We start from the raw sequence: 11,502 nt of genomic DNA on the forward strand, positions 1-11,502 counted from the left end.
GTCAGCAGGTGAGCCGTGCCAGTCAGGCCAGCACACAGCAGGGGTATCACTCTGGGTGACTGCACTTCTCAACTGTGTCTCAACTCTGCTGTTGGTCCACACTCCAGTTAAATGACTTAGTGCCACTCAAGAACAGATCAACATGCTTACAGGTCAGGGTGTTAATGAGAGGACCTTAGCGTTTTCCGCTGAGCCTGACAAAGGCCAGGTGGAGGTTAGGAGTTATAAAGGGGAAAGGTGGCCAAGTGGAGATGTTCTCTGTACCTATATAGTCCTAAAGGCCGAGGCCCTTTTCATCTGTAACTACCAGCTGCTCTGCTGCACTGAGTCCTCAAACACAGGTAAGCAAGTTTCTCTGTATTCCCTCAAGATTTCAACTTTTAAAATTTATGTGTATAATAACCAGGGATGAAAGTAAAGAGTAGCACAGGCAGGATCTATAATTCAGCTAATCTACTGTGCCAAGCAGCCTGGCATACAGCCAAGAGGGATAGAGGAGTGGCAGGCCAGATAAAGCGCTCTGCCAATGTTGTAATGCCTGGCACAGGTGCATTGTTAAAGACACTGTTAAAATGATTCATTTTCAATCCAATAATCTGCAGTACACTATAAGATGTCCACAAAAGGTCTATATAGTTTCTAAATGACTGCTAAATATGTTTTTCACCTTGAAAATGGAGCTGAACTTCCAACCCAGGAGAGTATCCATCACAAATGGGATTTGACTAACAACACTAATAACAATTCTGTAATCTTGGACAGATCATTCTCACTCTTGAGCAATCTGGCTGCTAAAACTGATGGCAAAGTGGGGATTGACCTTGAGAATACTGACAGTATCCACAATGGTGATTTTGGGATCGGGGTGTTCTTTTGAGTTTGTAATAGATGGTGCTTTGATAAAATAAGGCTCACTCGGGAATAAAAGGAATCAAAATAAAATCAATTTTCAATTTACTTCAATAGGAGCTGTGCAGAAATAACATTAAACATGACCTTGGATGGCTCATCTCTAAAATGCTGTTTGTTGAGTGAAGTATGAAATGTGCAACATCAGAAAGATAACAGTTCTGGGGTTGATTTTAACTTTAAAACTATCCGATTCTTGCAGGAATTTAGAAGTACCGCTCCCACATCACCCCAGCTTGAGGACCGCCTGAGCCATCAAGGTGTAATTTCTGCACTCATCACTTCTCTAATTCTTTGACACTGCCTGTTTAGTCTCACACCGATTTGGAAGGTTCAGAGATTTGAGTCAAATACCATCCAATGACTTTTCTGCAGACCTTGTTTCACTGCGGCTTCGTCTCAGGCTTTAATTTCCAATGAAAGAATGAATTGTTCGGTTTTCTGTCCACATCAAAGCCCTTGTTTTGAGTTGGGGTATTGCTGCACACCCTCAGCATGTCTATATTGAAAGCTATTAAAAGAAAGTGGTCCTGTAATGAGTGTCTTCAAGAAAGGTCTGATCAAATTTGAACATTACTTCATCCTTTAGCTTTCAGGCATCTGGCCTTGAGGTATTAAGTATTGATGGACGGACTCAGTTTTACTTTGTTTTTGAAACCTTGCAGAATAAAAATTTGATCAGATGTGTACGGATTTATGTGTGAGCTTTTCTTTTTGTGCTCCGTCCAAGACGCCTCCCTCCTATGGCCAGGATACCATGGGCGGTGTCCATGCTGTTACTGCTGGTGCTCCACTCTCCAGGGGTGTCCGCAACCCCCGTGCAGCACCTGTGTGGCTCCCACCTGGTGGATGCCCTCTACTTTGTATGTGGAGAGCGGGGCTTTTTCTACAGTCCAAACCGACCCCGCAAACGGGATCTGGAACATCTGCTTGGTAAGCCCTCATTAACTTCGGGAACAGTCTTGACTTCTTCTGTTTGACTTGTGTAAAATAAGTTCTAATTGTGCCCTTGATGGTGGGAGTTCAGAAAGGAACAGCATGATATTGCCCGGAGACCCCAGGATGGCTTTGTGTTTCTGCCTGCCATGTTCAAAGTTCTGACTCAGTCTAATGAGAATGCCAATTTGGATCCTAGCTGGAGGAAAAATGTTTACAGACAACATGCTGGAAACTTCCCTGAACTAGATCTATGCATTTGTCCGAACCATCATTAGTGTGCAAAGCCCGTCTCCATCCTATTTGAATTCAGTGGTGTGGCCAGGGTTTTGGTTTCTTATTGTTGCTTTCAACATCTATGTGACAAATCCAATAATCACAAATCTTGTCAAATCCCCAAATTCCTCATTACACTATTCCCACAACGTATTATTTGGATCGTCCGCCTCAAACAATCTATTGATGTTTTGAAGTTAACTTTAAAGGTGTAAGCTATGACATGCCTCTGTTGGAGCTCCGTCATATCTTCTCTTGAAGTAGAGACTAACAAGACTAAATGGATTGGGAGGATCAGATTACCTATCCATTAAGTCTCCAATAAAGAACAGTCTAAATGGTATTTTGAGGAACTGGAGGTGTGCACAGCAGCAGCAGGACTTAACACAGGGCTATGGAACCTTTCTCCACTTCAAAGGGTTCCTGTCTAAAAGAGCCAGACAGGAGCAGCGGCTGTGGAGAGCTCTGTCTGACCACAATGAGCCCAAGGTGAAGAGAGGCATCGTGGAGCAGTGCTGCCATAAGCCGTGCAGCATTTACCACCTGGAGGGCTACTGCGACTGACTCGTCACTCCATGACCAGCACCACTCATAGCTTGTAAAAAGTCAATTTCTGGCCCAATACTTGCTGGCTATGTCTTATCAACTGAAGGAAATAAAGCTTCATGACCCATAACCCCGGGCTCCTCTCTGCAAAGATGTGAATTTGTGTTCTTTGTAGCTGGTGTATAGTGTGGATGAAACATGGGTTGTAATAGCTTTTTGCTGCGCTCCAACATGTGGCTGCGGTACTGCAGTGCTCTCTACTGGCTGAGGACGCACATGGCCCAAGAAGATCCGAGCAAACAAGGCTTTGTACAAAGCATCTGCACACATGGGAAGTCAATAAATCTCAGTAACACTTTTGCTTTTTAAGAAGAGTATTAAAATTTGTATTTATTTGGAGAGAAGATTCATAAAGAGCTATCCTGCATGAAATAGTACTAGCTGTGCTACATTAAGAACTGCTAAAGAAGTCACAGAGATACAAACACAGAGCCACATTTTCATGCTGACTACAAATTTCGTTCTCTGGATTGTGCACCATCTATTTCCTCATTATTGTCACACACTGCTCCTGTGTATGCGCACACACAGACAAACACACCTCCGTTATTTCTAAGATCAAAAGTGATGAGTTAAAGGCTCACGCTCTGTGGAACAAATTGACAAAAACAAATGCTGTAAAACGTCGAAAGTATTAAAAAGACCAAACCATAGGAATTAAATCTGGCAGCCAAGCAGTTGTCTTCTTGTCTGGTGGAAGAGCTCCATTACGCATAATGATTTCCTGACAAAGCAAACAAAGAATTAGACCTCCACACAAATATCTCAGCAAACGCAAAAGGTGAAAATCATCAACAACAAGCTTAAAACTGTTCAGTTCTCGTCACATCTCCAAAAGTGTTGCCCTTGTAAAAGTTCAGGATGTTGCGGTGAGAGGTCAGTTTGCTTCTCACCTTCTTTAAGAGGTTCATTTGTTTCAGTTTGCCTGTTTTCCTTGTCATGTTGGAAAGCTTTGCTGGGATCAAACCTACGGCGAGGAGCACCAGGGAGCTTTGACTTGAGCTGTTCCAGATCGCTCTTCTGCCGACTCAGCTGGGACCGAAGCTTAGACATCTCCTACACACACACAGCCAGGAAAAAAAAAGTGAGGATGAAGTACAAGCCCCTGAGCATGAGATGTGTTTTCGAGGTTTGGGAAGCAGATGGTTCTGCTCTCATGTATCACCTGTTTCAGGGAGATATTCTCATCTTTCAGCTTCATCACGTGCTTGATCTTCTGCTTCTGGTTGTGGTGGCCCAGCAGGTGAGCATAGGCGTCGGACAACTTGTTCAACTTCTCCTGATTCGCTCCGTTTTCATTGAGCAGTGCATTTCGCTCTGCGGCGAACGCGTCGAGCTGCTCCTGTGGGCACACACCAACACGAACATCAAGAGGGTTTTAACTTCATTCTTTAATCTAAACTTCAACCTGCATTAAGTGATTGTTTTGGCTACACTAGAGATAGCGCTACAAGGTGTAAACACAACAGTCATCACCTTTATATGGTGAACATGTTAGCAAACAACTGGCTATTTACGCATCCACTCCTTACTATGTTCACTTGCCAGTTGCTAACTTTTATCTGTGTGCTGTGTAGTGCTAGGCAGGCAATGTACAGTGGGTACATCAGTGCTTTTATTTTGCTGAAAACAGCTGCTCTGTAGGGTCAGAGAAGAGGCTGATGAACTGTTGCGGCTCATAAAAACCAAAACAATGAGCTGAAAGACACTAAAATGCTCCTTTAAAGTGGAGTGGAACTAGAGAGTTGGGTGACAGCCACACTACAAGCAACATGTTTCACTTACTAATATTTTCAATGTAAAAATAGCGATGATTGAGCTGAGTGAAACATCATCTTGGCTATTTGAACTGATGTAAAAAAACAGACTGACCTGGAAGGGCCTGACTTTTGCAAGCAGCTCCTCATATTGCTTCCTCCAGTGTTCTGTCTCTGAACTTGTAGAGCTTAGAAGAAAGGGATAAGAAGTTAAAAAAGTGTGCAAACAAACCCCTTCAAATTGAACAAACACACACACACTCACCTTTTCTCTTGCACTTCAGTTATTTGTCTTTGAAGCTCCTGTCGCTGCTCCTCCATCTCCCACTGCAGTGTAACCTTTTCCTGAGTCAGTACCTCGACCTGCTCCTGCAGAGCCCGCCTGTCTTGTCGTTGTTCTTCCAACTCGTGCTGCATGGCCTGCGTCTTCTCCTCCATAAGGTCTAATTGGACCTGGAAGCTCACATTCCCTCGTTCAACCTCATTCAGGCGAGACTGAACCTGATTTCTGTCACGCTCTGCCATGTTTAGCTGATTTTCCAGATCAAGCCTGGACTGCTCTTTGAGTTCTATTTGAGACTGAAGACTCTTGCTTTCCTCGGCTGCTCTTTCAAGCTCAGTCTGTAGTCCGAGCACCTCTGACCTGACCTGCTGGTGGTCTTTCCTTTCAACCTCCAATGCTTCCCTTTCCTCCTGAAGGGATGTCAGAATTTTGACTTTCTCTTCTCTTTCTTGTTGGAGCTGTTCCATTATTTCCAGTTTTTCCTGGTTGACATCCTTTAGCAGTTTCTGGGCTTTTTCTTTCTCATTTTGGAGCTGAGTTATGCTTTGACCCCTCTGTTCTTCTAGTTGCCCGAGGACCTCTACTCTCCCCTTTGTCTGCAGCTGAAGCTCCTGCTGCAGCTGACTGATGAGGTCAGCGTAGCTCGCCTCCATTGCCTTCATCTCCTCATCTTTTTGTGCAAGGCGAGTCTGCACCTCCAGCAACATTCTATCAAATCGAGGAAAAAGAGAATATAAAGAGGTGGAAATGGGACAGCTATTTCAACACAGACAGAGTGAATTTGAAGCGTACCTTGAGTTCTCCTCCCTGGCTTTTGCTTCAGCTAACTGTCTCTCCTGGTGCTCCTCTAACCCCTCGTTCAACCTGTCGATCTCCTCATCTGTCTTTTGAACCACTCTGTCCATCTCCTCCTTCATCTGCTGGGTCACTCTTTCCACTTCCGCTTCTAGTGTTTTCTGTCTTCCCTCTGCTCCCTTCAGAGCCTCTTTGGTACTGGAAAAGACAAGCAGTCTGTGAAGCTTGCACGTTGAAATAAAACTTGAAGAAATACCGACAGTCCAGCACTCACCTTTCCAGCTCTGTGACAATGTCTGCCATCTTGCTCAGCGAGTTTGTGTGCGCCTCCTGGAGATCTCTCATGGCTGCAAAATGCTCCTCTTTTAAAGCTGCCACATCATTGCCCTTACTACAAATGACAAGCATACAGTTTTCATGTGTTAAAAGCAGGTTAAATTCACAATTCACGGTGTCTTAGAACAATGCATGCATGATCATAAGACGACCATCTTTGTTTACTTTCGTCTGGAACGGAAAAATTTTCTGAAATACTCCTGTCAGTACGTCACAATATACAATTCATGGTGAATTGCACAGCATAATAGTACTTTAAGCAGAAACAATTAGTGGATAAATCAAATAGGGGATCGAGAGAAAAATAATCTGCCACTATTTTGGTGAGAAATAACTCATTTCCATCATTTTACGAGCAAAAATGCCAAATATATCTGGTTTCTAGCTTCTCAACAGTAACAACATGTTGCTTTGTCTGTCATGTATGACTGTAAACTGAATGTATTTGGGTTCTGAACTGCAGGTTGGACAAAACAAGATGTTTGAAGGAGTCATCTTAGGCTCTGAGAAAAATGATGGGTGTTTTTCAACTACTTGGCAGCAAATTACAGGTACACTTGATGATAAATAGAGTGTTTTTCAGCTGCACTTATAAGGTGCACATGAAAAGCCGTTCGCGGGTAAAATTGCCACAAGATGTTTGTTGAGTGTCATGCCTACCACTCGCCACTATTTTCCTTCTCTCTCCACTCTCAACCATCAAATAAAAGAAATAAAAGTTTCCCTCCAAGTGAGGAGGTGAGGTGACTTGCAAACTTTGAAATTGGTCATAAACAGAAATAGACAGTGACCCACTGCTGGTGTCAAACCTGGACTGGCAACCTGTCAATTATTTTTTCTCTACTTTTTGCTCTGGTTGCTGGGACATGCTCCCAGCTGCCTGTTACTCTAAATAGCAACACACAGGCAGAGGCAACAAATCAAAAAGGAAAAAAAAAAACAAAAACAAAAAAACAGGATGTCTTTAATGAAAGCATGACTTTCAAACTTAATCAAACTTCATCTTAATCCTCTGGGGCCTCGGCCACTTCTTAATAATACTGGTGCCTCGAATGTCTGACTATTTAAAGAACTGCACAATTCAGTCAGTAACTGATGTTATGTTTTTCATCACCAGAGCTATTGAATATGTGTGTTGCTATAATGGCACCTGATATTAAAAATAGTTCTAACATCATCAAGCCGGAAAAAAAAAACTAAAGGTGAATTTGTAAAACTGCATTCGTTTTTCAACACACAGGCGAAAAAGAAAATCTCTACTGAACACAGGTAGAAGGGGTTTTTTTTTGTTTTTTTTTTATCTTTTAAAGAGCTCTCGTTTTTGCAGTGAGATCTGGAGATCTCAAACTGACCATGTAGGTTTGGTGCCTTAACCCAACTGTTTCAGGGTGCATTATGTAGACTGGAGCGACCTGAGAGGGTGAACATTTTCCTTCTCGGTGTGTGTGGGCTTTGGGTGCTCACCTCTCCAGCAGAGCCCTCGTATCACTCAGCTGTCTCTCCAGCTCGTCTTTTTCCTCCTGTAGGCTCTGGAAGGCCTCCTGACTCCTCTCCGCCACCCCCTGCCTCGACTGCTCCTGGTCCTCTAGGAGAGCGAGCTCTCCCAGCACCTCCTCCATCTCCTCCTTTAGCTGTCTCAACTGCTCCTCAGAGTCCTCTCTCTCCTGCTCCACCAGCACAGACAGGGAGTCCACGAGTGCCTGTGTTTAAAAAGCAAAGAGTCAGTTATTGCTTGAGGTGTTTCTGCACTCAATCTAAAAAGAATGTAAGACAAAACCGTCTGCGTAACTCTTTCTTTCTTCAGTTCCTCAGTCTGAGTTGCGTGTTCCTGCTCGAGCTGAACCAGTCTCTTTTTCTCATCTCTTTTAGCTTCCTTTAGCAAGGCGAGCTCTGTTTTCAACTCCTCCACTCTCCGCAGCCCTTGCTCCTGAGTCTTGCCTAAAAAACAATATATCACATCATCACACGATCATCAGTTTATTTTTGGAATTCAAATCAAAATCACAGCAGGATGTAGGTGAACGTACTTCTCTCTTCCTCAGAGAACAGATATCTCTGTTCAAGGTGTGCCACCCTCTCATCCAGCTCCTTCTCCGTCCTTCTGAGCACCTCCCTCAGTCGAGCAAGCTCTGCCTCCTGCTGTCGAACAGTAGCCTGAAAGTCTTGAACTTTTTGGTTGGCTGACTTAATTTGCTCCTCCGTGTCACTCCCTGTCTCTTGTGAGGACTTAAGCTCCTGCTCTTGGTTCTCCAACCTCTTCTCCACCTCCACTAAAGCATCCTTTGACGCTTGCAGCTCTTGCTGGAATATCTGTGCTTCTTCCTCTTTTAGTCTCAGCGTGTCTTTAGCAATTTCTAGTTCAATGGTACGCTGCTCCAGTTCAGTCTCAACTTGCCTGTGGAAAAACAGCAAATGAGTGTCGCGGTACACAGTTGAGATCTAACTTGCTTGAAGGAATCATTGTCTTACTTTATTTTCTCGATCTGAGAACCAGCCACAGTGCTCTCCTTTGTCTTCTCTTGAAGCTCCAAGCGGAGATCCTAAAAACACATGAACGGGTCAAGTATGTTTTTGACAAAGGACAATTAAAAGACAGGGGAAAGATGTCCACTTTTGGAAAATTTGCTTTTCTGGGCTTAATTTATACCTGGATCTGGTCATTGGCTCTGTCCAGGTATCCCTGCACAACTCTGATCTCCTCCCTCAGCTCCCGTATCACAGCTGGAAAATAATACACAATTATGGGTGGGAGAATAAGGAGACAAACCTGGAAACGTAAGTAGGAGCAGTTTCCTGTAAACTGTGATGTTTACTTGTACATCAGGAGCAATAATACAGACGTACATGCAAAAGACAGGCTGAGAAAACTGGCAACTGGCCCAGAGATCATATTTGTGACGTACTCACCATGTAATCGAGCATTCTCATTCTCCAACTCTTCATTCTGAGTTTTTGTCACTTGATGAAGGTCCTCTGTAATCACAGGACAGACCGGGTTACCAAATTGTTGCTGTTCATCCACTTTTATTCCTCTACATATGTAAGAATGTGCTTAAATCTTACCCAAGTCTTTATTCCTGTCCTTTAGAGCAGTGACAGTAGCCCTGGCAGCTTGGAGGTCAGTTTCTAACACCTTCAGTTGACCTTCAGTGTTAATCTGCAGGACATTTAACTCCTGGACACACACACACACACACACACACACACACACACACACACACACACACACACACACACACACACACACACACACACACACACACACACACACACACACACACACACACACACACACACACACACACACACACACAGTATACATAAGCATCAGCATCTATGGCAGCTGAAGATGTGCCCATAAACTCTGACTTTATGTTCAGCTGCGATTAAACCAATGAAAGATTTCACTAAATAATAAAGGATGTACAGGATGTGTACAGTCATACCTTCTTCTTAACATCCAAAGCGTTCCTGGCCTCCATCAACTCCATTGTCAGAGAATTGATTCTTTTTTTTGTCGTATCAGCAGAAACCTAAAACAACATGCACTCAGTCAATGATTATTTTGGTCATTATTGACATTCCTGATTATTTAACTGACTTTGGAAACATCATGCATTTTTTTGAACTTGAACTTGTAATAAGCATGGAAGTATCATGGGCTTCACTGGGTGTTTATATTAGGCTCTGTATGTGTGATACGTCTGAATTTTTACTACTCGTTTGATGTCGGATACGCTGTTGGGCAACAACCGACACACTGTCAGCTCTGGGCACGTTACGCACACACAGTGCACCCAGTGGGACTTACAGTTCTATGATAGAAAACTGATATATGTGCTGCAACCTGCCACAGCTGACTTGGTTTTACCTTTCTTGTTGACCAACTCTTTCTATCATCTTGGAGTTGAACTAAACCTGTCTGACAGTGAGTTTGGACTTTTGGAGACACTATCGTTGGAAGGCAAAAATGTGACTGAAAATAGAGACACATCTCATGCAGGCATAATCAAGACAGGATTTCTTAATGCAGTAAAAGCCTAAATCTAAATGTCAAAAGCACACCTTGTTTTTTAGGAACTCGTTGACTTTCTTGAGCTCAGCACGCTGTCTTTCAAGGGTGGCAACATTGGCAGCAAGGCCCGTCTTCTCCCTGACTGCAGCCAGCAGCTTGGCCTCCACTTTCTTCAGGTCCTCTTCCAGAGCCAGCAAGCGACGGTCCTGCTCCCCTCGCTGCTGAACCAGGGACCTTATCTGAAAGGAAACAAAGCTAAGGTGAGGAAATCAGCAGTGACAGGAACAATGACAACATTAAGGACAAAAGTCACTGATGGCAGACAACTAACAATATCATTATTGTGGTAAATGTTCTTCTGATGAAGTACCTCTTTCTCCAAGAGTTGCTGCTGCCTCTTCTCCATGGTCATGCCAGTCTTCTCTTTCTTGACACCTGAACCTTCAATCTAAATTTTCACAAGATGTAAAGAAGGTTAGTTTTATATTAGGAGCGCCTGTGAGACAAGCAGATCTGGGAGTGTGAGGAGTGGTGTTACATGCTGAAAATGAGAGAAAACTTACAAGACCATCGACGGACATAGTCCTGCGGACAGGTGACATCAGAGGAGTTCTAGAAGGCGATGGTGGTGGTGGCAGAGCGGCTGGAGACAGACATCATGAACATATGTGGTATGTTTAAGATAACTGTAACGTTATTTCTTTGGTTTCTTTAATTGTTGTATCGTGCTTCTCGAATTTACCCACCTGCTTTAACAAGTTTGAATCGATCAGATTTGTCGAAGGAAGCAGCTCCCTTCAGATCTCCAGGTTTAATCTCATATGACCCCGGTGGAGGTGCACAACCTTCGGGCAACGACGTTAGCACAATGTTAGCTACGTTATTGCTGCTAATCCTTCGTCAGTTTAAATATTAACATGAGCTAACCTACGTTAGCGCGCTTTGTTTTAACCTGATTGTTGATATCTCGAAATGATACAGCGCTGATAAAGTGTAACTTGTGGACTAATTTATGTTTTCTTTGCAAGCAACGTAACCAAACGTTACGTTTGTCAGGTAGCATAAGCTAACGTTTACTGACTTAGCGTTGAATGACATGGTTGGTGCTGTACTACTCACTGTTAGCTTTTGAATGTTACTTACCAACGTTGTCGTTGAACCTCTTTAAAGGAGCTCTTGAAAAAGACATTTTTAAACCACCGTACGTAACTACTTTAGAATTTCTAACCGTATAGAAACGGCTGCAGGGCAGCTGCCGCTGACAGACAACAACAGACGCTTCTCCGCTGAAATTTCAAAATAACGTCATGCGTAAGTTTACGTACGACTGACCAATAGGCACCCAGTCTTGGATTACGTCACCCCACCCTGCTCATCATTTTCTTTTGTCGCAGAAACGCCTCTCTGAACTTGTATGTAACTGATCTCTCTCTCTCTCTCTCTCTCTCACCAGTTAAACATTGCCAGGTGTTTAACTAGTGGAAATACTAAATCCCCTCTATTTATTTACGTATTCATCAGACCTGAAAACTGTCTAATCTTTGACGTTTTGTTGAAAAAAATATCAAGGAAGCACTTTAAAAGTCTGT

General features: G+C 43.4%; 2 protein-coding genes across 5 annotated transcripts; one reads left to right on the forward strand and one right to left on the reverse strand.

Annotated features, from left to right (window-relative positions):
• Window positions 1-292: 292 nt before the first annotated feature.
• On the forward strand, window positions 293-2,805 carry insb (preproinsulin b). 3 transcript variants are annotated; one of them, XM_070962794.1, is made up of 3 exons: window positions 293-341; window positions 1,640-1,842; window positions 2,540-2,805. In XM_070962794.1, the coding sequence occupies exons 2-3, from the start codon at window positions 1,653-1,655 to the stop codon at window positions 2,683-2,685; spliced, it is 336 nt and encodes a 111-aa protein (XP_070818895.1). In that variant the 5' UTR covers window positions 293-341; window positions 1,640-1,652; the 3' UTR covers window positions 2,686-2,805. The 3 variants fall into 3 exon arrangements, with proteins under 3 accessions (XP_070818895.1, XP_070818896.1, XP_070818898.1); XM_070962795.1 differs by lacking the exon at window positions 293-341 and adding an exon at window positions 1,109-1,169; XM_070962797.1 differs by lacking the exon at window positions 293-341 and adding an exon at window positions 1,143-1,169 and having other exon boundaries at window positions 1,615-1,842.
• A 229-nt stretch (window positions 2,806-3,034) lies between these two features.
• hmmr (hyaluronan-mediated motility receptor (RHAMM)) lies at window positions 3,035-11,203 on the reverse strand. 2 transcript variants are annotated; one of them, XM_070962673.1, is made up of 20 exons: window positions 11,057-11,203; window positions 10,660-10,758; window positions 10,477-10,556; window positions 10,284-10,361; window positions 9,964-10,152; window positions 9,345-9,431; window positions 8,962-9,073; window positions 8,806-8,871; window positions 8,546-8,619; window positions 8,368-8,438; window positions 7,926-8,293; window positions 7,688-7,836; window positions 7,363-7,598; window positions 5,837-5,953; window positions 5,560-5,760; window positions 4,750-5,475; window positions 4,600-4,672; window positions 3,893-4,069; window positions 3,621-3,783; window positions 3,035-3,451 (listed from the first exon to the last, which is right to left on the reverse strand). In XM_070962673.1, the coding sequence occupies exons 1-20, from the start codon at window positions 11,100-11,102 to the stop codon at window positions 3,435-3,437; spliced, it is 3,129 nt and encodes a 1,042-aa protein (XP_070818774.1). In that variant the 5' UTR covers window positions 11,103-11,203; the 3' UTR covers window positions 3,035-3,434. The 2 variants fall into 2 exon arrangements, with proteins under 2 accessions (XP_070818774.1, XP_070818773.1); XM_070962672.1 differs by having other exon boundaries at window positions 3,436-3,783; window positions 11,057-11,132.
• Between the last annotated feature and the right edge of the window lie 299 nt (window positions 11,204-11,502).

This window comes from Chaetodon trifascialis, chromosome 5 (genome assembly GCF_039877785.1).
Source record: "Chaetodon trifascialis isolate fChaTrf1 chromosome 5, fChaTrf1.hap1, whole genome shotgun sequence".
Taxonomy (NCBI): domain Eukaryota; kingdom Metazoa; phylum Chordata; class Actinopteri; order Chaetodontiformes; family Chaetodontidae; genus Chaetodon; species Chaetodon trifascialis.

Coding starts and splice junctions, on each gene's coding strand:
- insb (XM_070962794.1), top strand. CDS start 1,653: ATGGCCAGGATACCATGGGCGGTGTCCATGCTGTTACTGCTGGTGCTC. Junction 1,843..2,539: donor GGATCTGGAACATCTGCTTG/GTAAGCCCTCAT, acceptor TCCACTTCAAAG/GGTTCCTGTCTAAAAGAGCC.
- hmmr (XM_070962672.1), bottom strand. CDS start 11,102: ATGTCTTTTTCAAGAGCTCCTTTAAAGAGGTTCAACGACAACGTTG. Junction 10,153..10,283: donor AGCAACTCTTGGAGAAAGAG/GTACTTCATCAG, acceptor GTTTCCTTTCAG/ATAAGGTCCCTGGTTCAGCA. Junction 5,954..7,362: donor ACGAGGGCTCTGCTGGAGAG/GTGAGCACCCAA, acceptor TGTCATTTGTAG/TAAGGGCAATGATGTGGCAG.